This window comes from Pan paniscus, chromosome 6 (assembly GCF_029289425.2).
Source record: "Pan paniscus chromosome 6, NHGRI_mPanPan1-v2.0_pri, whole genome shotgun sequence".
Classification (NCBI taxonomy): domain Eukaryota; kingdom Metazoa; phylum Chordata; class Mammalia; order Primates; family Hominidae; genus Pan; species Pan paniscus.
Window position 1 is genome coordinate 169,617,555 of NC_073255.2, and position 21,610 is coordinate 169,639,164.

Sequence of the window (21,610 nt, forward strand, 5' to 3'; positions counted from 1 at the left end):
AACGCAGATGTTCATGTGTTCATGAGGCTGGACAGAGCTACACAGATTGCTACCTATTTCCAGATTGCAGAAATGGTTCCTACATTCTATTTAGTTATTTATTTGGGAGATGAGGATGTAGATAGGAAGAATTCTTAACTATCAGATGAGAACTCTATAACCAGCTGAAATGGGGGTATACTGCCTTCATTTTTAGAGGTCTTTAAGAAGAAAAAAGTGATACTTTCCCCTCTAGTTTTGCAACCACTCAGAGAGGCAAGGTGAGGCCGAGGTTGCCTCTAGTTTATCCATTCCCACCTGCCTCCCGCCAACCCGCACCCTTCCAGCCATCTCTCCATTGAGCTCCTACCAGGTAGCACTGCACTCAGTTTAGTGCATTGGGGAAACTAATACATACACCTGTGGAAAATTCAGGAATAATAAAAGGTAATAATTTGCTAATTTTTATTTATTTGCTAAATACATGCTAAAATTTATTGTGTAAACAGCATAACATTTAATAGGAACCAAATAGTATCTGGTAGAAAGTAATTTTTTTCCTTCCTTCTGTTTCCCAGTTTCTGTGTCCCCTTCCAGAGATGGTCACAGTTCACAAGAGGAATGGTTCTGCCTGGTTCAGAGGGCAAGCCTGTAGCTGGAGCGAGCAGGGAAGGCTTCTCCAAGGACCTTCCACCATGGAGAGAATCCAGGTGGAGGACTGGGGTGGGACTGGGAGGAGTGAGGGGAGAAAGCGGTGGCCAGGATTCAGCAGGGGAACAAGCCTGGCACACACAGAATCCTGAGGGGAGAGGCCTAGCTGGAAGAAAGGGTACACGCTCAGGACTGACCAAGAGAAAGGGTGGAAAGAGGGCCCAGGACAGACGCCAGGCTGAGACATGTCCTGCTAGCCACAGAAAACATGGAGGAATGCTTTTACATAGGAGAATGGCATTTAGGAATGTTAACCTGACATCCTCAGCGTGATGGATCCAACAGAGGGGAGTCTGCAGGCAGGAAGCCCAAGGAGGAGGCAGATTAGAAACCAGACAAAGGTGGAAACAAGAACTAGAGCTACATGGGAAGAAAAAGGGAGATGGTGACACCCAAGGTATGGGAGGATCCTTGGTGACAAGGACAGTGATGGGGCCACCAAGAGAAACAGGGAAGTCAGTGGGAGCCTGGGAAGGAGGAGGATGACTTAAATTTTGGGCTTGTGAGGCAATTTTGGGTGAGACATCCAAAATGGAAATGTCTAGAAGGACGCTGTAGGCCCTCTGAGGTCAAAGGTCTCTAGACACAACAATTTAGGGTCAAAAATTTAAAAATGATTGAAATTAAGGAGACAGAACAGAAAGAGTAGAAGTCAAACAAGATGGTGTATTGGGTCATAGGAGCAAAGGGTGGATGGATTATCCTAAAGTGTTCATCATTATAGGTTTCTAAGAAGTCTATGTCATAGGGCACAAAAGAACAGATATAAAGGCAGACAAACTTAGACATAACACACATAGTGGTGAGAAAAACAATGATTCTGTCATACAGGAGGTAAATTAGAAAAGCTAGATGCATTTAGGGAAAACAGGAAAAACAAAGTAGGTGCAGTGGAAGATTCTGCTCAGCAGAGAGTTGTCCTGTAAGAACTCATACTGGAATGTGAGGCACCAGCCCCATGTTCGCTGGGAAAATAACACGCTGAGCACCCACCATGTAAGAGACACCACCTGGCAGTGTCACAGCGTCACAGCATCTCAGCTATGCTCACCTGCTTATGAATTGATCTGTGTGAGTCTCTCCAATTACATAGATGATAAGTTCTATAAATTCCAGATATATAGACAACCTCACTACATCATGCTTTATTAAATACAAAATGGAAGCCAGTTATCAAGCAGATCTATACTGAGCCTATCTAAGAGAATTCAGTTACTAGAGAAAGTGATCTCTTTATGAATGATGCCACTTAGCCATTTGCATTTGGGGGGGTTACAGATTCACTGCTTTCTTCAACACACTGATGGGAGCTTTGAGTTGTCATCTGCCTGGTCAAGACTACATAGCTGTACCCCTCTCTACAATTTTGGGCTTAGGGTTACAAGGATAACCACATAACAATGTACCTCCGTTCAAATATTGCAAAATAATCTGCAGCTGCCACAACTTAAGGAAAGCAACAGTTAAAGAGTGTTTTCACGAGTCTAGAGATTGTTTTTACTATTCTCTCTGCAACCTCAACCAAATATAGATGGGTAATTTTTCAGCCAAATCGTATCATGCTAAGAATGTTAGGCTCTCTTTCAGAAAGAGACAAGATGGGGCCTGGCTGGTCTGAGGATGAGCAGGCCAGTCTCACATAAAGACACTAAAAGAAGTAACATTTTAATAACCCCTTTAGCCACATTCACAAAATACCGTCACATGTATTAAAATTCTAATCCTCCAAGATAGCACAGTGGTTCAGCTGATTTGTGGTGACTCCTTGAAGACATGTGGGACCACCACAGAAAAGCACCAGGGCTGATCTATAAACATTTCGTCAAACTGCACTCACTTGCTACCAAAGGGTGGCAGGGGTGGTACAAAACCATCTCAATTCTATCAGGGAAATTAACAAACACAATGGCAGGCTGGATTTTTAAAAAAGATGAATTCATCTGTCAAACATTTTGGGTTATTATTATATTCCAGCTATGCGACAAAACCTGCTCCAACTCAGAACTCAGGGCTTTTGGCTGGAGGGATCCGTAGGTCTGGTGGGGTCTGTGTTATTCAGCTTTCACCTTATAGGTTCTACTGTCTCTGTATTGGTTCCGTAAGTACTGCTGTTGGGCTGAATTTCAATGCTGCATAAATTTAACACTGCATAAATTAACATAGGAAATTCCCTAAAGAATGAGGGAGAAGCTTTGCAAGTTATAAAAAATTGCTTCCTTCATTTAAGGAACTGCTAACACTTAATTTTAATGTGGAGAAAGAAATTCCTTGCTTTTGCTCATCATTCACGTATCTGGGCCTGCAGAAACTCCTTTTATAAACAGCTGGGTAAATCACCAAAAGAAGAGAGTGGTTCAGGCATGAACACTGCTCTTTTCCCAAGTCTTTTTCTCATTCCAGCCACTGAAGAACAACCGGCAGCTCACAAATAAGAACAGCACCCCTGGAGACCTGAGATTGCGTGTCATTTCCGCTTATTAAAACCTTACTAACCATCCTAACCACTTGCCTCAAATATTTCTGTTAAGCAGTAATCTCATCAACTGATTTTTGAATCACGGCTTTCTTGGAAGGGTTGACTATCATAGCAGCATGCCAGCTACTGGTTGTGTTGATAATTTAAGAGAAATGATGGCAACCCTGGGTTGCTAACCAATTATCATGAAGAGAAGAAAAGCGGTTTGTTTTTTAAGATACCACTCAGGGTGCTTGTCTCTGGATGAGCTTACCCAGCGCCTCACCAAGACTTCAGGCCTCATAAAGCTGGATAGAGAAGCAGGAAGGTTTACCTAACCAAGGAAAAATGAAACTGGCGATGTGTCCTGGCACAGACCTGGTCTTAAGACACGAGTTTTACTAAGGAGGGTCAGGAAAAGTGGGGAGTGGGAGACACTGGAGCTTCGATGAGGAAAAAGCCAGAATGAGAAGACTGTGCATGAGACAGGACGGAAAAGTCATCTATAAATTGAATTTATGGGAAGCACAAAGCAAGTTTTGCCTGTGCACCAAGTACTGTTCTTCACTACCTGGAAATCTGATTAGATCACTTATTTTGTTTTCAATATGTGTCTATTCCCCTGCAGCAAGAGCTGTTTGTTCTTTGTTCCTCCTGCTTTGGAGGAAATAGAAGTTAACTTTTTTCTGCCTGGATCTTGTTTTATATCTTCTATGACAAATGCTCTGTATAATATTCAAATTAAGTTACAAGTAATTAACTGTTTATACAGCTGGCTGCAATAACAGACAAAACACTAACATACTGCAGTTCTAATTGAAGGACGACCACGAGAAAAGAAATACCTATTAAGAAAAATGAAAATCTATTACCATGGTAGTATTTCTTCTATCAAACTCAGATTTAAAAAAAGAGAAAATGTCACGAAGCAACGATTACTCTCAGAAAGTGGTTTAGAAAAGGATTCCTATGATGGAAGAGGTTGGGATAGGAAATTTAAAGTTTGGAATTTTGTTTGCTTTGATCTGACTCTAAATTCAAAGGGCTGCCCTACCAAAAAAATGGGAAATCTATTATGAAATACCCACGTGTCAGTCACCCTGTGACCAGCATCCCAGCTGGGCAATTAATAAATGTCATCAAGCGATAATGATAAAGCAGCTTTCGAACACAATAAAAACATGCTCCTGGAGGGCTTCCCAGAAAGTTAACCTTCTTGATTATCTTCGTGCTCTCTGAAAGTGGCCACCGTGTACATCGGGGGGACCCTGATGTGGGTCGGTGAGGGAAGCAGGGTGACTGGGAGCAGTAGAACCAAGGGAGGGTCTGGTCACAGCTGTGAGCTAGCCAGGGGACTGGGGTCACCTACTGTTTCAATGGGAGCAAGAGAAGAGGGGAAGGGGATCTCTTTTCAAGGCTTCCATCCGATTCCCACGTCATCTTCCAACTTGTTCTTAAGGCTAAAGATTCATTCCTAGGGTTGGTCTGATGAGACCTCTGCCAGGTAGCTTTGACCTGTAGGGAGTGATAGCTCCCCATCTCCCAAAAGATGGAAAACAAGGACTTGGCAGGACCTCTGAAAGGTCAAAGACTTTTAATGCAATTCAGGCCAATGGGCTCTAAGAGCAATGGTTTTCAAACTTTGGGTACAGAGTCTCCTGGGAAATTTGGTCAAAGTTCAGATGCCCAGGCCTCACCCCAGACCTTCTGAATCAGAATCTCCAGGGATGGGGATTGGGTGGGTACATTTTAAGCAAACCCCTCAGGGGATTCTGATGCTCACCCACATCTGAGATCTGACACGACAGGAAAAATACCCTGGTTTTGAATTTAAGAGTGGGCTGTTTGGCCTGGGTTCTGCCCTTCTACAGATCATTTAAATTCTCTGGAAGCTAATTTTTGCACATGAAAAAAATGAGGTTGGGTTACATGATCTCTAGGGTCCTTTTAGCTCCAACAGCCTATAAGTCTATTAAATCATTTGCATCTAATGTAGAGTTCATCTGAAAACAATGATAACATACAGCTTGCTCTGGCAATAGGTTTTTCTTTCAAGAACCTTGATTTTTAAGCAAAAGCTACTACTATGTTTTCAGGACCCCTTCATACTCAAAATATGTCACAGACTTAGGAGCAGAATCCTGGTCTAATATAAATACAGTTCACCGGGGAGATGAAATTGTCCTTCAGAAGGTGGACAGAAATTGTGCCAGGGCAAATTCCTCCATATGCACTGATCTTGAGGCTTTGACTTAGGAAGCCAACCAAATACTGGAGATGTCAATGATATTTTAGAAACGAGACAACGGGGTGCACTAGCCTTAAGTTGGAGAGCTGTCACATTAGGATCTAGCCTCATTTACTGGGTCCTGACCCCAAGTTCCTCACTGTGGCCAGGTTCCTTTCTGATCTCTCCAAAGAGATCAGCAGGAAGCATGTAGGTCTGAGGTGGGGCTGTCTCATTTACAAGATGTCCTTATTGTGAGCTGAACTAACTGTTTGCGTGGCTACTGTCCCACTGCCTGCTTACTGACTGAAACTTCTGCTATGGTTTGGGGAACCCCTGACAGACTCATCATCTAACTGCAGGTCCCACACTGACCTCTGTCCCTTGGGCATCTCCTGGGGTTGGTCCTTGCCTCTGGTCCCAGTTTGCCCTTGGTTGACAGGCTCCAGGTTCCTGGCTTCCTGCTCTGTCTTCAGAGTCACACTTCCCATGGTACTTCACAGTATGAAAGGCATCACGATCCAGGGGAGGCTTACGGCTGGCTGGAGGGAGCCTGCATTTTCTAATGGCCTTTATTAGCCGGCAGGGTACATTCTGCCAGCCAGTGCAGAGACAGCTGTTTTTCACTTCACTGACTTTGGAGAAACTGTGAAACTGTTTCTATTCCCTCCCAGTTCTTTCTGCCACCTTGGCTTCCCCAGGGCTGTCAGGAGTGTGAACCTCAAAGAAAGGGTACGTAGCAGTGGGAGGCCAGGCAGCAGCAGACCAATCAGAAATGCAAGTGTTCTTCTTGAATGAACGTTTAAGGTGGACAGCAAAATTTAAGAGGCGAAGGCACAAATACTGGAGGTCTCAAAAGGAGAGGTGCTGCTTGTACCAAATAGGCCATGTCTCTTCATCTGAGTGCGTCTATGAACAGGCATGCTTATGCACACCATCTTTTGCTCTATATACTTGAAAGCAGAATAGAATAACAGAGCTAGATGGGCCTCATGGATCACCTGGTTCAAACCTTCAGTTTATCAAAGCAACTGAAGCTCAAGTCACTATAATTAGATTAGGATTGCAGCAGCAGTATTTCCTATAAACCCCACCCTCCCAGTGAACACAAAATGTGCCATAAGGGTCCAGCCAGCTTCTGCATTTTTCTGTCAATAGCAGCAGGGCTGGGAAAAAGCTGAAATGCTTAGACTAGCGACTCCCAATGCAGCCCAATTCTACAAGTAAATAGTAGAGAGGTGGTAAGTCCCAGGGAATGGTCCCAGACGTAATGCAGATCTGACAGCAAACCCTTTCGACACCCTTCCCCTTTTTTAAAAAACAGAACTTGGGCACAGTTTGGTCTACCCATGAGCAAATACTATTGGCTTCTCATTCCCGCTCCTTTCCATTTCTCCTGTAAGGTAGGTGGTGTGCATAAGCATGCCTGTTCATAGGCACGCTCAGATGAAGAGACATGACCTATTTGGTACAAGCAGCACCTCTCCTACCTTAGGTAGGTGTAGCAAGATAGAATGGGAACCAGGTATCAAAGGTAAGAAGAGGTAATCCAATCTTGCTGAGCTTGAGAAAGTTATGAGGCTAAGCAGATATGAGAAACAAAAGACACAGGACTATGTATCAATCGATGTGCTCCTTCCTTTGTAAATGCTGTATCTCATACAGCCAGCCAGCTGGTAGCTTTTAAGTCTTAGAAATAATAATTAGAGCTATTTAATATCTCTTTACCCTCATGAAGAGCACATAACTTAATACACAAGAAATAATAGCCTAAATGTCTCGTGTCAACCCATGAGAAATTGTTGAAGAACAGCTGAAGAAACACTGATATGAATAAGTGGATAAATAAGCAGAGAGGAAGAGTAAGGCTAAGGAATATCTGGAAATTTTCCTAACAGTAAAACCTATTAGTCTCTAGAACAATGCCCCAGGGAACCCGTGAAAGGCCAATCTTATGAGTTATTTAAAAGTGGAGTGGACTTAGCCATTGGAATTATTCCATGGGGGAAACCCCTGCACTGTGTCAGATATGGACAACACTGCCTAATGGCTTGTTGTCATGTATAGTATTTTCCATGTTTAGCATGTCCAGCTTGTTCTCTGGATTTAACAGGAAATATAAGAAGAAAATGTAAGAAGTTGGCCCATGAGGAACTGCTAAAATAGGCAGTCGGGACCACGTATCTTGCCGGAGTCTCAACAGGGGCACAGCTGGGGTCATGAGGTTAGCCTAAATTCACAAGGAGCAAAAGGACAACCTGGTATTGGAGGGAAAGTAACTGCTCATGAAACACTGATAGAAGCTCCTTCTGGCCACTGTGGCACGATCTTAAAATGGGCCAGTGCCAAGTTGCCCCTTTCATCACGGGCTTCATCAACCCACTCCCCATGTGTGACCTTCAGACTCTGTCCCCCGCTCATTAGATCTTCCACGTTCTGTGTCCTCCCTTTATCGCTTTCGCTCTCACTTTCCCTTACTGCCTTATTTCTGTATTAGTGGATGATGGATGGATGCCCCTTCACAAACTTACCCACTCAAAAACCAAATGCCACTTATGTATTTTGAAATTTTTTGTTTTTATGGCAAGGTACATCTTGGTCTAGCTGTTAAATTCACTATTGTGACTTCCCTGAGTTTCAATGCTCTCAACTGGAAAATGGTGAAAATAAAACCATCTCTATTTACATCTCAGGTTGTCATAAAAAAACAAGTAAAAGAATGGATGTGAAATGACCTTGCAATCCTAACTACTGCCGAAATGTAAGGTGGTGTAGCTTCTTGGTTCTCGTCCATTTCAATGTTGCCCATCTCAGGAAAAAAGGTTTGAGGGCTTCTATCTTTTTATTATTAACTTGTATTATACACCTCCTAATAACTGAATATAAGAGCCACAAAAACAATAGATACTCCAAACATACTAGCTGAACATAAAAGATTGGAGAGTGAGGGGGAAAAAAGAGGGTCTCTTTTGAAATCATTAATAATAATTTGATGCTTTTGGCTGACCTGTTTAGTAAATTTCAGCACAATAATGCAACTGAGGAAAGAAGGGGAAAAATAAGATTTACTGAATACTTTATATAAAGATAATCCTCACAACATTACCCCAATTTACAGATGAGAAAACTCAAGCCCCAGGGTCACAGAGCTAGTAAAAGGACAGGGTACAAACTCAGGTCTGCCAGATTCAAACTCGCTATCGCGCCATGTGGCGTATTTGTTTTTGTCACAAGTTAACTTTGCTTTATCCTATAAATATATACCATTGATGTCACAAGACTATATGTAGATAATTCAACACAACCCAGACAGGCAGGATGGGGTCAGCACTCCCAATGCCCCTGCAGCTGCCACTGTGGTAATGTTACAAATCACATGGTACAAACAGGCACATATGTTAGAGACCAGCACTGAAACATACACTTTGTCACAACCACTCTTTTCCACTGACCACCACCTCAATAAGGCACTATTATCAAGTTAGAAAAATCCATGAATCAACCTACAAGTCTCAAGTCCTTCAGTTCATATTCATATTGAAGGCTGGGGTTTATTAACAGCATATCAGAGGCTGTTTTCGACAAATAAAATGTACTAACTTAACATTAGCAACATTACCTGTACCAAAGACCTTTAATGAAAAGGATCCCTGGCATACTACTAAGAGTTATACAAGTGCAGCTACAAGCAAGAAACAGAAAAAAGCTGCCAGCCACTAGGCTTTTGAGGACAACATAGGCTTTTAATAAATCTTGATTATATTCTTTCCACTAATGTTACTGTTATTTTCCAGCTATCCAGACAATACTAACCCTCCCGTCGGATATTTGTAGAGTATAAAAATTTTACACCAAGTGATATTATTATAACTACAGCAAATTAGACTGCAGAAAGGCATGCTGTGTAACTTAAACACTAGATTTAGTTGGGTTAGAAGGTCAAATCTATGGAGTTTGTCAGCAGAAGGAATCAACGTTTCCAACAATTTCCGCCTCTCAGAACAACCTATATCCAACTGTTAAATTGGTTAAATGATAGGCAATTATGTGACCTGCCAGAATTGATAATTTGCTTCAGGGTTTATCATTAGCTTTCTAAAGTACATAAATTAGAGAAAATGCACGTCCTGTGAACATCATATTATTCTGATATGAAGGGTCAAGAGAAGAATATGGCTATGGTCTATAAAAGCAGTGGAAATTCTTTTTAAAATGCTATCTCTGGTTTCCCTTTCCCTGTCCAACTAAGTGAACTCTATCAACCGGTGGAAGCGTTGGACAGTGACTGAACGGTGGTGTTTTGTTTTTTTTTTTTAACCTGGCCCTCTGCCTGACTACCTACTGCTTATGGGCCCAAAGGTGCCAGCTCTTAATCTGTATCCTCTTCGCTAGCTCTAAATATTGGCCTAAAAGTATGAGGAATGACCTTGGGAACATTATTATTAGAAGACAAAAGTTCAGGGCAAGTGGAAAAAAGTATAATTGTAGTAGAATCCTTTTTTCTGCAAGTAAATGAGTTGTACACAAGGAAGATATGGGCTCTTTGACAATGATCGGACAGAAGTTATGCCCTAATCAACTCATTACAGTAATTCTTGATGATGATGACTAGGGCTTAGAAAGCTTTTTCACACACAGTGGCCCATTTAGTCCTTACCACTGCCCCAGGTCATCCAGTTTTCAATTTGCCCAGTGCCCCCAGTGGCCTGGCTGGCACACCTACCTGTTTGGCATGATTGACACAGTGCATATACTGGGTGGCCAGAGCGGAGCATTTGAGGGTCTGGTGGGTGTTCTCACGGTAACACTGAAGAATTTTGGCCTGCAGATCAGCACAGACTGGATGAGACTCATATCGCCTGAAAACAAACACAGGGACCGCTGAGACCAATGGTCTTCATTCAGAATAAAAATCAAGGTTAAAGAACACATAAAACGCACAGTAAGACACAGATGTTGCAAATGTCGAAAAAGGTTTAAGAGAAAGAATTTCCCTTAAACTTTAAAGATAGCTAAATTTTTCCCATCATAAAAATGACAAAGGGTAAATAAATTCTAAGAAATTAGTTCCACTAATTGACACTACTGTGAGTTAGTCTGGACAATATAACCATCCCTTCCAAACCGAAACCATATCAACATGCCAGAAACTTGGAAGCCCTAAGTTCTCTCTTCCATTCCCATATCCACTTGGTCACAAAGTTGGAGATCCCTATGGCCTGGTCCTCCTGCTCCACACTCACTGTCGTTACATTGCTTCCAAGTGAGCCACATCCTGGATTCAAGAAACAACCTCCCAGCTGGTCTCTCAGCTTTGACACCCTCTACTCCTGCCTGCACACACCTTCCAGAGGGTTCTTTCCCATAGGAAATCGAAGATGATCTCTTTTCCCAGCACTTTCTATACAAAATACAAGGCCAGCCGGCTGGTCCTTCTTGACCAGGTTCCTGCCTACTCTGTTGCCTTCACCCCCCAACCCTGCACACAGCTGAAGCCTGGGCAAACCCAATTCAGGGTTTCGTTCTTACACTTCTCTTCACGTCTAAGCTCATGCTGCTCTTGCTTCTGGAAATGCTCTATGCCCAAACTCCCACCTATGCCTCTATATCTGGAAAAAACATACTCATCCTTTGATACTTCACTCAAGTGTCGGCTTTCATTAGCTCTCCACCCCCTAACCCTGGTACAGTCTATCATTCCCTTTATGGTGACCCCATTGGTCCCGTATTCACTTTTCTTGCCATGCATGTGACACTGACTACACCATAGTCTAATACAATTTAGCAACCTACATTTACTAGAATGTAAATTCCAAGGACTGTGACTTATTTTCTTTGTTACCTCAGCTATTAGACATTGGAACCCTACAGAAGTCATGTAATACATTTACTGAATGAATACAAATCGGTGCAAAGAAAACATTTTAAAGTCCCCTGGGTTAAAATTTTGCTACTTATACTTACAAATCTCAGATTTTAGTCAGATTGCTTCTGTGAATATGAGACCCAATGTAAATGTTTCCAAAAACCTTATAATATATGCTTGAAAAATGATAATAAACCAAATGAGTTATACAAATGAAGGTAAAATATTCTTATTAATACGGCAGGGAAGTTTGGACTGCAAGGACTAAATACATACAGAGAAAAAACCACAATATTACTACTTTTAATCTTGAAATTCATGTTTTTTCAAATTAGTCTTAATACAAGAAGCTTCCAGTCTTATCACTTCTATTTTTGAAATTTAAATTTGTTATTTCCATAGTAATCTTGAAATCACATTATTTAAAATTTAATGGGTTCAAACAAAACCCCTAGAGAACACAGGGGGATTATTTCTCATCAATAAGGAAACCCCTGGGTGACGATTTGTCTCATTATTTTTATCCAGTACACTAAGCTAATATATATTTTGCTAGAATAGAAATGCAAAGCATGTTGGTGGTTCCCTGACTTCCTACTACCCTCTAAAGAACACAGACATACAGAGAAAAAAAAAAATGTTTCAACAATTTTTCTATAACATCACTTTTACTTTTTCATTCATTACCTTACTGCTTTGTCAAATACCTAAGAACAGAATTAAATAGAATCCCAGGAGTTTCCATGCTTTAAGATTTCAAACTTCAGATGTCTGTGAATTTTTCTGGACACACATTTCCCTAATCCTTTACCACGAACATCAGGATTTAAAAGGAATCAGCCGTGCTTCAAAGAGTATAGGCACAGATACCACTAAGTGACTAATTATAGCAAGACCTGCATCTAGATAAATATCGAATAAAATATGATTAAGCATCAGATCAGCTGAACCTAGCAAATACATGACTAATGACTAATAGCTCATAGGAAAGCAGGGTTACATTCTATCCTAGTGTTGACAACTGATCGTGTCTCCAATGTGTCTCAGATTTAAAAGCAGGGGGAAGGCGGTGAGGAGGGAAGGCTAGAACAACCCTGACCAGATATGCAGCCCTTCCTCATTAACATACGGGGAAAGACTGTAAAAATAAGCATCCACACACTGCACGTCATAAAGAAGACAGTGTATTTTTTCCTTTAAAAAGTCTACTCACGATGGGATAATTCACCTCATGTTATGGACTCCTTAGAAAGAGGTAGTTTAAGTTGTAGATAAGCATGTATCCTGGGTTGAGCTATTAGTCATGCAAGTTAAAGTCCATGAGTTATTTATGATTTGAAATGTGTCAAAATATACTTTTATCACCACAAATCAATACTACTCACTTCCAGGACTCTTGATTTCCTGTTTGGTGATCTGTTGTGTGTGTGTGTGTGTGTGTGTGTGTGTGTGTGTGTGTGTGTGCAGTCATCCTCTGAAATTCTTTTTGTACACACTTCAATCTGTATTAATGATTTGATGGTAGAAAGAGGGGAAGAGGAATGGAAATCAGCATAATTGTCCTCCAGCTCCTGGAGTAGACCCTGGGACATTTTCTTGGATTAATCTGTAAGGGTAAAGGTTTGCCTCTGTATTGATCTGTAAAGCTTGTTATACTGCCCTAATGCACTGTTTTCACTTTGGGAAAATGCTAAATGAGATTGCTGTCTAACATTAGAAGGCCATAAAACACAAGCCATGGCACCTTCCATTCAGGATAAAGGTTTCAAAAACATTTCCAATATGCATTATGGTAAACCCTCCATATAATCATAGAGTCAGCAATTGACTTTTATTGACTGCTTTCATTCCTGCTGATGGAAAAAGCCCCTATTAGGCAAAAATAATGAAAGGCAGACTTTCAAGATACCTAGGAAGGAAAATTAAGTCTTAGCAGCAAAGGACGATTAGACAAGTTAATTTCTTTGTATGTAAGGAAGAGGCAAAGAAATGGTGAATGACAATGGTAAGAGAAGGATGAAATATAGATTTGGAAAACTTAAAACACTAATAAAGAAGTGGGAAGATCTAATAGTTAATCAAAAACATGTTTAGCAAGAAGAAATCGGTGGAATAGAGTCAACCTTTGAAAATATACATGTAACAAAAACAAGAAAAAAATCCAGTTTTGTGGTCACTTGAAATTACTGGGAACCTTTCATGGATCCTACCATATGTATGCACATCTCTTTTCTTTTCTTTCTTATACTCTTTTACTCTGCTCTTCCCTTTCTCTCCTCTCATCTCCACAAGCACTAGCAGCCCGCCCTCCCTTTGGCCCTCCCTACCCCACACAGTGGCACCAAAGGCCCAAGGGGTTGCTGACAGTACCAAAGGTAGAACTGGAGTCCCAAAGATTAGACCCCAGAACAAAATCAAAAGAAGCACTTCTGGTAGATATTCTGTAGCCTGTCACCAGTAAAACATTCTTTGGCTAATGTTTAATGTTAATATTCACTTAAAAGGCAACTAAAAATATATATATATCCAAGTATTTTTTCTGCTTATACTAACAGGTCTATTGAAGAAACTTTGGCTGTTTGGCTGTTTCTAATTTTTCACTGCTTAAAAAACATGGTGAAGGACATAAATTATTAACTACCATTTCTGATTATTACCTTAGGAGACTTTCCTATAAGTTAAATTAACTGATCAAAGAGAAATGAAAACAGTTTTAGCAAAAACAAAGCCAAGGGAGTATTCAGAAGTCCCCTCTTAAGACTATAACACAGTTACACTAGGTTATCTGTTTTAAAACTATCTGTTGGTTCCACTGCTGCCTCTGTTTTCAAGTCTTAGAACCTTCTTTGATGTGGGTCTGAGCTTTACATTTCAAGAAAACTACTTACCCATCTTTTTAGTTCTGCTAATATTAATGGTAAGGATAATAAGGTAACTTCAAAGAATGAAAAAATGTGGAGATAACACTCCTCACACCACTCTCCACTCAGAAGGCTAAAAAAATCATGTAATGACAATCAGTTAGCAGCCACAACTCCCAAGACTCTAGAGGACACTGAAGTCACTCATTACGAGTCTAGGCATGCAAAGAAAGGATCCTTTCCCTGTACCTGAACCAGAAGTATGCTGAGAGAGTTCTACAGATACTATGATGAAATACCAGAGAGAGGGAGAAGAGAGGGAACAAGAAGGAAAGAAGGAGGGAGAGACAAAATGAAGATGAGAATGGCTGGTGTTAAAAGGAGAATTCTATTTTTTTTTTTAACAGGTTCTGATAATGCATCCTTCATGGGATCAGGTGGTCTCATAAAACCATATTTTACACTAAAAGCAGACACACAACACAGTCAGGGAATCAAATCTTTAGGTCTAATTCCTATAGCACAATGCAAAAACTTTAATTTTTTCTCTACCAACTTTTCATTAGCTGTTAAACCCAGTGATCAGGATTTCTGCTTTTCTTTTAAAACACAAAACTAAAGCTACTAGGCACATTGCCAATATTTAAAAATATGTAATCATTCACTTTTGTTTCTCTCATCACTTATAATTAATCTATCGTAAAATGCAATATGAAGAAAATATTTATCTGAAATGTACTATATTAACTTTTTATTTTTAATTTTACCTTAAATCTAAATATCCTAATATTTGTTTTCAGAGTAAAATGTAAATAGTCTCTAATTATGCAAGATCTGAAAAATTCAATTTTAAGCTTTTCTGACATTCTTAATAACTGCTAACCATTTTATTAATGACATTTCCATTTGAGCTGTAATCAAATTTCCACAATTACACTTCAGAAGTCCCTCTCTAAAGTGGTCCAAACAGCTCCAAAAGCTGCCTGCTTTGTTTCCATTTGTTTTCATATACAATTTGAGATGCTATTTCTTTTGATTACTAACATGATGAATGTTAACTAATATGTTTTCTACCATCACAACACAAAATGCCAAGCAGCCTCCACTGTTACCAGAGAAAGGAATGCCGACCTGGACATCACCTAGCTCAGCACTTAGCTCAACGAACCAGTCACACTGAGAGCAGACTATGACCTGTAATGAGGGCCATACTATTTAATCAAATAGCTACAGCTTGGGCTTTAAAAGAAAAGGTTAGCTTTGGCTAGCTAGAAAACAGAGCATATAAAATTCTATCCTGTAAACCCAAGGTTTGAAAGAATAGTATCTATCTGAAAATACTTTAAGACTTAACATTTTAATTTTAATCCACTGTTGACTTTGGAAAAAGATGTCAGGTTCACAATTCCACAGTCGGATCTACGGGGGGAACGCGACCTGGAGGGCAGGAGGGGAAAGCACTGCCAGCCTTCCACTCCAGTGTTAGGACCCTGAGTAAAAGCCCTAAACCCAGGAAAATCCAAAAGAGAGGACCTCTGGCCACCTATCCCTGATAAAATGAGCAACACAGTACTCTACATACACAGATACACAGTCCTCATGCCAATAGGCCTCATACACCCTAAACAGATGGGTACAAACATACCAAAATGTAAGGTGAGCAAACAACTTTTCAATTTTGCAATATGTTTCTTATTCAATAATATTGGGTCCTTGGAAATGATGGGGGGCAGGGTGGAAAAACCTAGGAGAGCAGGACTCTAACAACATGTGGCCACGTGACAGCTGGTAGGGGTTGGTGGCTTCTCTGTGGTGCTCAGGGGAGAGTAACACACCCTGACACGATGGGACTCCCCTGCTGCCTGGTTTCTTCTCAAGCCACAGCTCTCATTCTACCCTTCACAGAAAACCCTCTTGGGATCTTGCCAACTGCACCAAACCCTGAGCTGGATCCCACTGTATGGGCTCACCCAGCACAACTGAAGAGCTGGAGAGTTCCTATTCTTCATTAGGGGTCTGAACTTAGGAAACTGGGTCTCCAAAGAATGAGGGTCCCCAGTTTTGTTTAGTTGTTTAACAGGTGGAAGGATTTGGGAAGTCAGACATTTGGTATGAGGTGGAAGAAACAAGCCATTGGCTAATTTTTACTTTCCACCATATCTTGGTGTTCTTGACTTATATTTGGGCTACATATCGCTAAAAAGGGAGATAAAATTTTTACTTAATTCTTACTTAAAAGATACCAGGACTAACGGGCAATAATTGTACAGAGTTTGGTGACTCAACATAACTGATGGCAACATGAACTCAATCTGGAAGGACCCCAAATAAACTTCCAGATCACATGTAATTTAGAACAACCATGTACTCATGGGATGCTATTTTCTCAAGCCTACAAAGTCTTCTCAACAGGCAAAATTCTACAGCTAACAAATTGCGCTTTTGTCTGGGTGGGAAGCCTTTATTTAGAGAGCTATAAGCCATCCCTCCCTCCCTTTCTTTCTTAACAATGCTTGAAATATTGTTATTGCTTAATAAATGTCAAATAATAATGCTGTAATAAAAACAAGCACTAGTGGGTTAACAATGCAGTTTTGTGGCAGCAGTTATATAAAGTATTCTGGGTAGAACTACCTCCTAGCATGCACATAGTGGGAACAGAATAAAATCACAGCCCATAGAAGTAGCCCTTGGTTATAAGAATTGCAAATTTGAAGATTATTCTCTTTGTCCTTTCAAAAGATCCACAGGTATTGGAATGAAACTGTTAAATCCGAATCTCCAAAGGATATATCAATGTGTGAATGAGACCAAGTAATCTTAACACAGATCAAACTTTTTATTTGAATATCTCAATTAGGTTTCAGGGTCAAGAAAAGCATTGTTATTATTACTATCATTAAATAAAGGCATGGCATTTACTCTCTCCTGACTTCGTAAAACAACTGTTTAATTACATAACAGAAATATGTTCATCATGAGCCATATACAATGCATCAATCATAGATTTTTCCTTAAATAACTATTTTCTTAAATATCTATATAATGTATTCTACTTATGCTGATACCCTCGAGGCTTTGTGAGTTATTTCCAATCCCTCATGATGCTACTTTGGAATGTTCATCAAAATTGGTCTTAGGATTAAAAACATGAGGGTTGGTTGGTTCATTTATTCCTTTAACTACTCAGTCACTCCTAAAACAGAAGGAAGACAGGAGGAACTGGGATAAGTTGAGGAAAGCAGAAAGATATTAGGAAGCAAAATAACCTATTGGAACTAGAGGAGAAAGGGAAGGAATCCACTCTTCCCGGTGGTGGGTTGCTGTGCCCAGCCAGTCCCTCTGTTTTTTCTCCACCTGCACGAATCTGGCAGGTGGAGAAAAAACAGAGGGATTGGCTGGGCATAGCAACCCACCCACTGGGAATGACGAGGGAGAGAAATGGGGAGTTCAAGGCTAGGAACTAAAGCAAACTATGACATCTGTCTTCGAAGATAACTTTAATTTCAGGTTCTTGAAGGGGTGGTACTCCCTTTATCACCCATTTTTCCTGCAGAAAACCTCATGTTTAGAAGGTGGATAACTGGAAATAGCCAACACGGGAGTCCCCAATGTAGCCAAGGGACAGGGCACCAGGCCTGGCAATCTACAAGGTTTTTCTGACAAAGGATACTAACAATCAACCTAAGACTTAATGAGAAAACTGAAGGGAACATCAAACATACCCTCCCAGAAATAATCCTTCCCTATTTGGAGAAATACATACTTCATGGACCTTCTTATATCACTTTCCTCAATCTATTATAATAGCTTACAATCACAGACTCTTGCTGTTGGGTAGTATGCAAGCAGCATTCTGTGCAGAAATATAAGTGGGCACACATTCATGCGGAGCTTCTATTTTTAGGTGATTATGATTTTTCACAAAGAATTGCCCTTTGGGATGAATTTTATATGCTCCTTCTCAGCTGAGGGGTGACTCGGGTGGTGCGAAGTTTGGTGAAATTTCATTTGAGTCGTCCATGCATAAAAATACATTCCAGTACCCCTACCTCTTCCCTGCCGTGATCAAATTTAAGAGAGTGCTTTTAATACCAAGAGAAGTCAAGAACAGTTTAATTTTAAAAATTTCAAAACTGTCACATATCTCAATGAGGACTGTGACACATTCTAAAAAACTAGGTTAAGACCAAAATTTAAGTCTGTGGTGAGAGAGCGTGTTACATTACTTTATGTGATACACTTTTTTCTACTACATTTTAAAAGCAAGATCCAAATACCAGATACACACTGGAAGGACTGTGTCTGGCTCCCTTAACTGAAAGAATTGCAAATGTATTTATTTTAGGGACAAGTGAAGAAAAAAAATTATCCATATTGATTTGCCCTTTAAGTGTCAGAGTGCTAAAAATGAAGAGTGGCGGGAGCAGCAGTGGGAGGAGGAGTAGAGTCAAGCCTTTTGTCTGTTTTCCATCCCTATCGGTTACTTGAAGAGGAGAATGCTTAGGCACTGCCACTGGAAGAGGGAAATCCCAAAATGGGGCCAATAGGCCATGCTGCCAAACTTCCTTGGATGCAGTGCTGCGAGGCAGAAAGAATGTCATGTGGATATCAGAGCTGTGCCACTGTGTACAGACTAGGAAGGGGGAGTAAAGGATGTGCAGGAACAAAGGGGAGGGGAGAGAATACTAAATACTCCCCCAAGAAACTTATTTACTGGGGGAGAAACATACACACTCATAAAGGTCACAAGTAACACAAGGCAACTGAAGTGTCAAGGAAACAGTACAGGCAGTATACGCTACAGCTGTTCTGAGGGCATAACCATTCTATTGTGCGTGGACAGTGTGGGGGAAGGGGTAGTCTGGGGGGGTTCCAAGGAAGAGAGGAGATGAGACTTTAAAAAGCCCACAGAGTGAAGGGCAGGACTGTAAGAGTCAGAGGGCGTTTGAGAGGATCTAGGTGAGCTGAGGTCCAGGCTCAATCGAGTCTGGCATATTCAGGGGACTCAGGTTGTAGTAGAGGGTTGGAAGGGTTGGGTAGTGCTAAGAAGGGAGGGGCTGGGATATGGACAGTCTGCCAAGAAGAGACAGCACACCTAGAGTCTATCCTGCAGGTGATGACAAGCCACTGGCCTTTCTAAATGAGAGAGTGAAGTTATAAAGGTACCACCTTGGGAAGGCGGATCCAATGTAAAAATAAATCAGATGGATGGAAGTGGAACTCCATGGCAGAGAGGTCAGTGGAGCAGCACCCAGCTATAAAGATGAAACAAGCTGATGAAGAGAATGATCCGGCAAGAATGGAGGCACTGGAAAGCAAGGATGGAATGATGTGATAACTGAGAGGACATGGAAGTAAAGAAGAGGAAGGACTGAGAGAATCACAGGATGGCTTAGGCCTTGGGGATTTAAAGAATAAACATGCTCAAGTAATGACAGGAAGCTCAAGTGGAAATGACACCTCCTCACCACAATCTAAAGCGTGGAGTTGGAGCTCAGCATGATGGCAGGGCTACAGCTGCAGTGTCGAAATCCCCTGCAAGATGTGGTGGGGAGCATAGAGGCAAAGGACAGAAAGGACAGCAGAAGCTTGGGGAACAGTCCATACCTGGGGGTGACAGGGAAGGAAGATGGAGCAGTAGGGGAACTGACCGTGGAGAGAACTGGTGTAACACAGCATCACAAGGCTGGGGAGACCAGAGTTTCATGACAGAGAAGACAGTCAAAAAGAAGGAAGACTGATAAATGGCCAAGGAATGTGCTCCATAGCAAGCTGGAGAACGAATCTGAGCAGAGAGCGTGAGGCAGAAGCCAGGTAGAAATTGATAAAGAAGAAAGTGGGCAGTGAAGAAGAAATGGAGGTGGCAGGATGAGGTCAATTCCATATCCTTTAGAGTGCCTGTGAGATACCAAGCACTGTGGGACAAGAAAAAAAGACTGAGTCAGGCAGACCTATCTAGCCCATTAAGAACTGCTTTAAAGGGACACATCTGGCAATAGTAAAATACAAAAGGGAAGGATTACATCTGGCTGGAGATGACTAGGAAAAGTTTTAGATGAGATAATGGAATTTCACTAGGGTCTTCAAGAATGGAAAGGGCTTAGGCAGTTAGACATGGGATACAAAGGCATTCTAGACAGACAAGTAAATGAAGGAAAGGCAGCAAAAGAAGAGAGAAGAAAAGGCTAGAGCTGGAGGCAGTGACATCTCTAACAGACTTTTTTTTTGAAGATTCACATGGAAATTTACATACAGATTAAAGAGCCAAAACACTTTCATCAAGGACACATTCTGCAAGCAGACCATGACATTCCCATCAAGTAGAGGAACCAGTAAAAATGTGCTTAAAAGTTAGGATGTCAGGGAAGGTAGTGTGAAAAGGGTGAGTTTTCAATTCTTTGAAAGAAAGACAAAGAAGGGCAGGCAGAAAGGAGGGCATGGTCCTTGCAGACCTGGTGTGGTTAAGGAATAACACTTCGATTTCCTAAGAAGGGTGTCCACAGTGAAGGATATTACAAAATGAGGCTGGTGAGATGGGGAGGAGTGGAAGAAAATGGTTTGCTGGGTGGGAAACCTCACCAGCTGGGTCAGTGCTCTGATAGCAAGAGGGATTCTGGTGAGTAAGCCCACGCATAAGAAAAAAGCAGTACATGAGAAGAAGGTTCTCCTAAAGGAGCTGGACACAGAACAGCAGAGACGGAGTATGAACTTGGGGGAGGCCCCACTGCCTGGCCCTGCAGTGGTACCTGAGCAGGTGTAGGGGACCCCATGATGGGTGATGCTCAACGCTGGCAAGGGATACTCCAGGTCCTCTCTGCCCCCCAGGCTGTACTTTCCACTACAGCATCTAATTTTATATATAAGGTAAGTATATCTAAGGCATGAATATATTTACGCATTTACTGATGGGCTTCACCTCACACTTATACTGAGTGTCCAGTACTTCCAGCCCAAGTCCTTTCTTGCTCTCCAAAACAGATGTGCAGTAAAATGAATGGTTAATGGGTAATGGAAAATGGAATAAGAGTTTATGGATGCTAGACAGCAATGATTACTTATTCTGCATGAGCTCATGATTTCACAAGTTTAATTTAAAATCATATACCATGTATATGCTAACATACACATAAATATATATATATATATATATATATACACTTGACATAAATATCTACACTTGATCTTAGCCAAAAGGCTGAGAAATGATTATAAAATATATCTGAAAAAATACACAATTGCAAATAGCAGTTGCTTCCAAGGAGGCGAGTTGGATAGGTGGCCAAAGAGTTATGAAGGAGATTGACTTTTGCACATAATATTTACATTTTCTATCATGTGCATACATTGCTTATCAAGAAATAACATTCAAAAATATACGGCATTTTATTTATATATATTGTGTCCTCCGAGAAATTGCTGTAATGAAGTTTGCTTTTCCCCTAGATGCCTGGGCACCACAATTCCTAATGGTGATGCCATTTCCACACGTTTTGTGGCACTAAATAGAA

At 41.1% G+C, this 21,610-nt stretch overlaps 1 protein-coding gene across 2 annotated transcripts in view; it reads right to left on the bottom strand.

Annotated features, from left to right (window-relative positions):
• The window catches only part of CHCHD3 (coiled-coil-helix-coiled-coil-helix domain containing 3), a 298,477-nt gene that overhangs the window by 1,486 nt on the left and 275,381 nt on the right, over positions 1-21,610 (bottom strand). For both annotated transcript variants that reach the window (XM_003813458.6, XM_003813459.6), the window contains one exon: positions 10,096-10,231. In XM_003813458.6, coding sequence (XP_003813506.1) covers positions 10,096-10,231 — 136 coding nt within the window. The remainder of the gene's footprint in view (positions 1-10,095; positions 10,232-21,610) is intronic.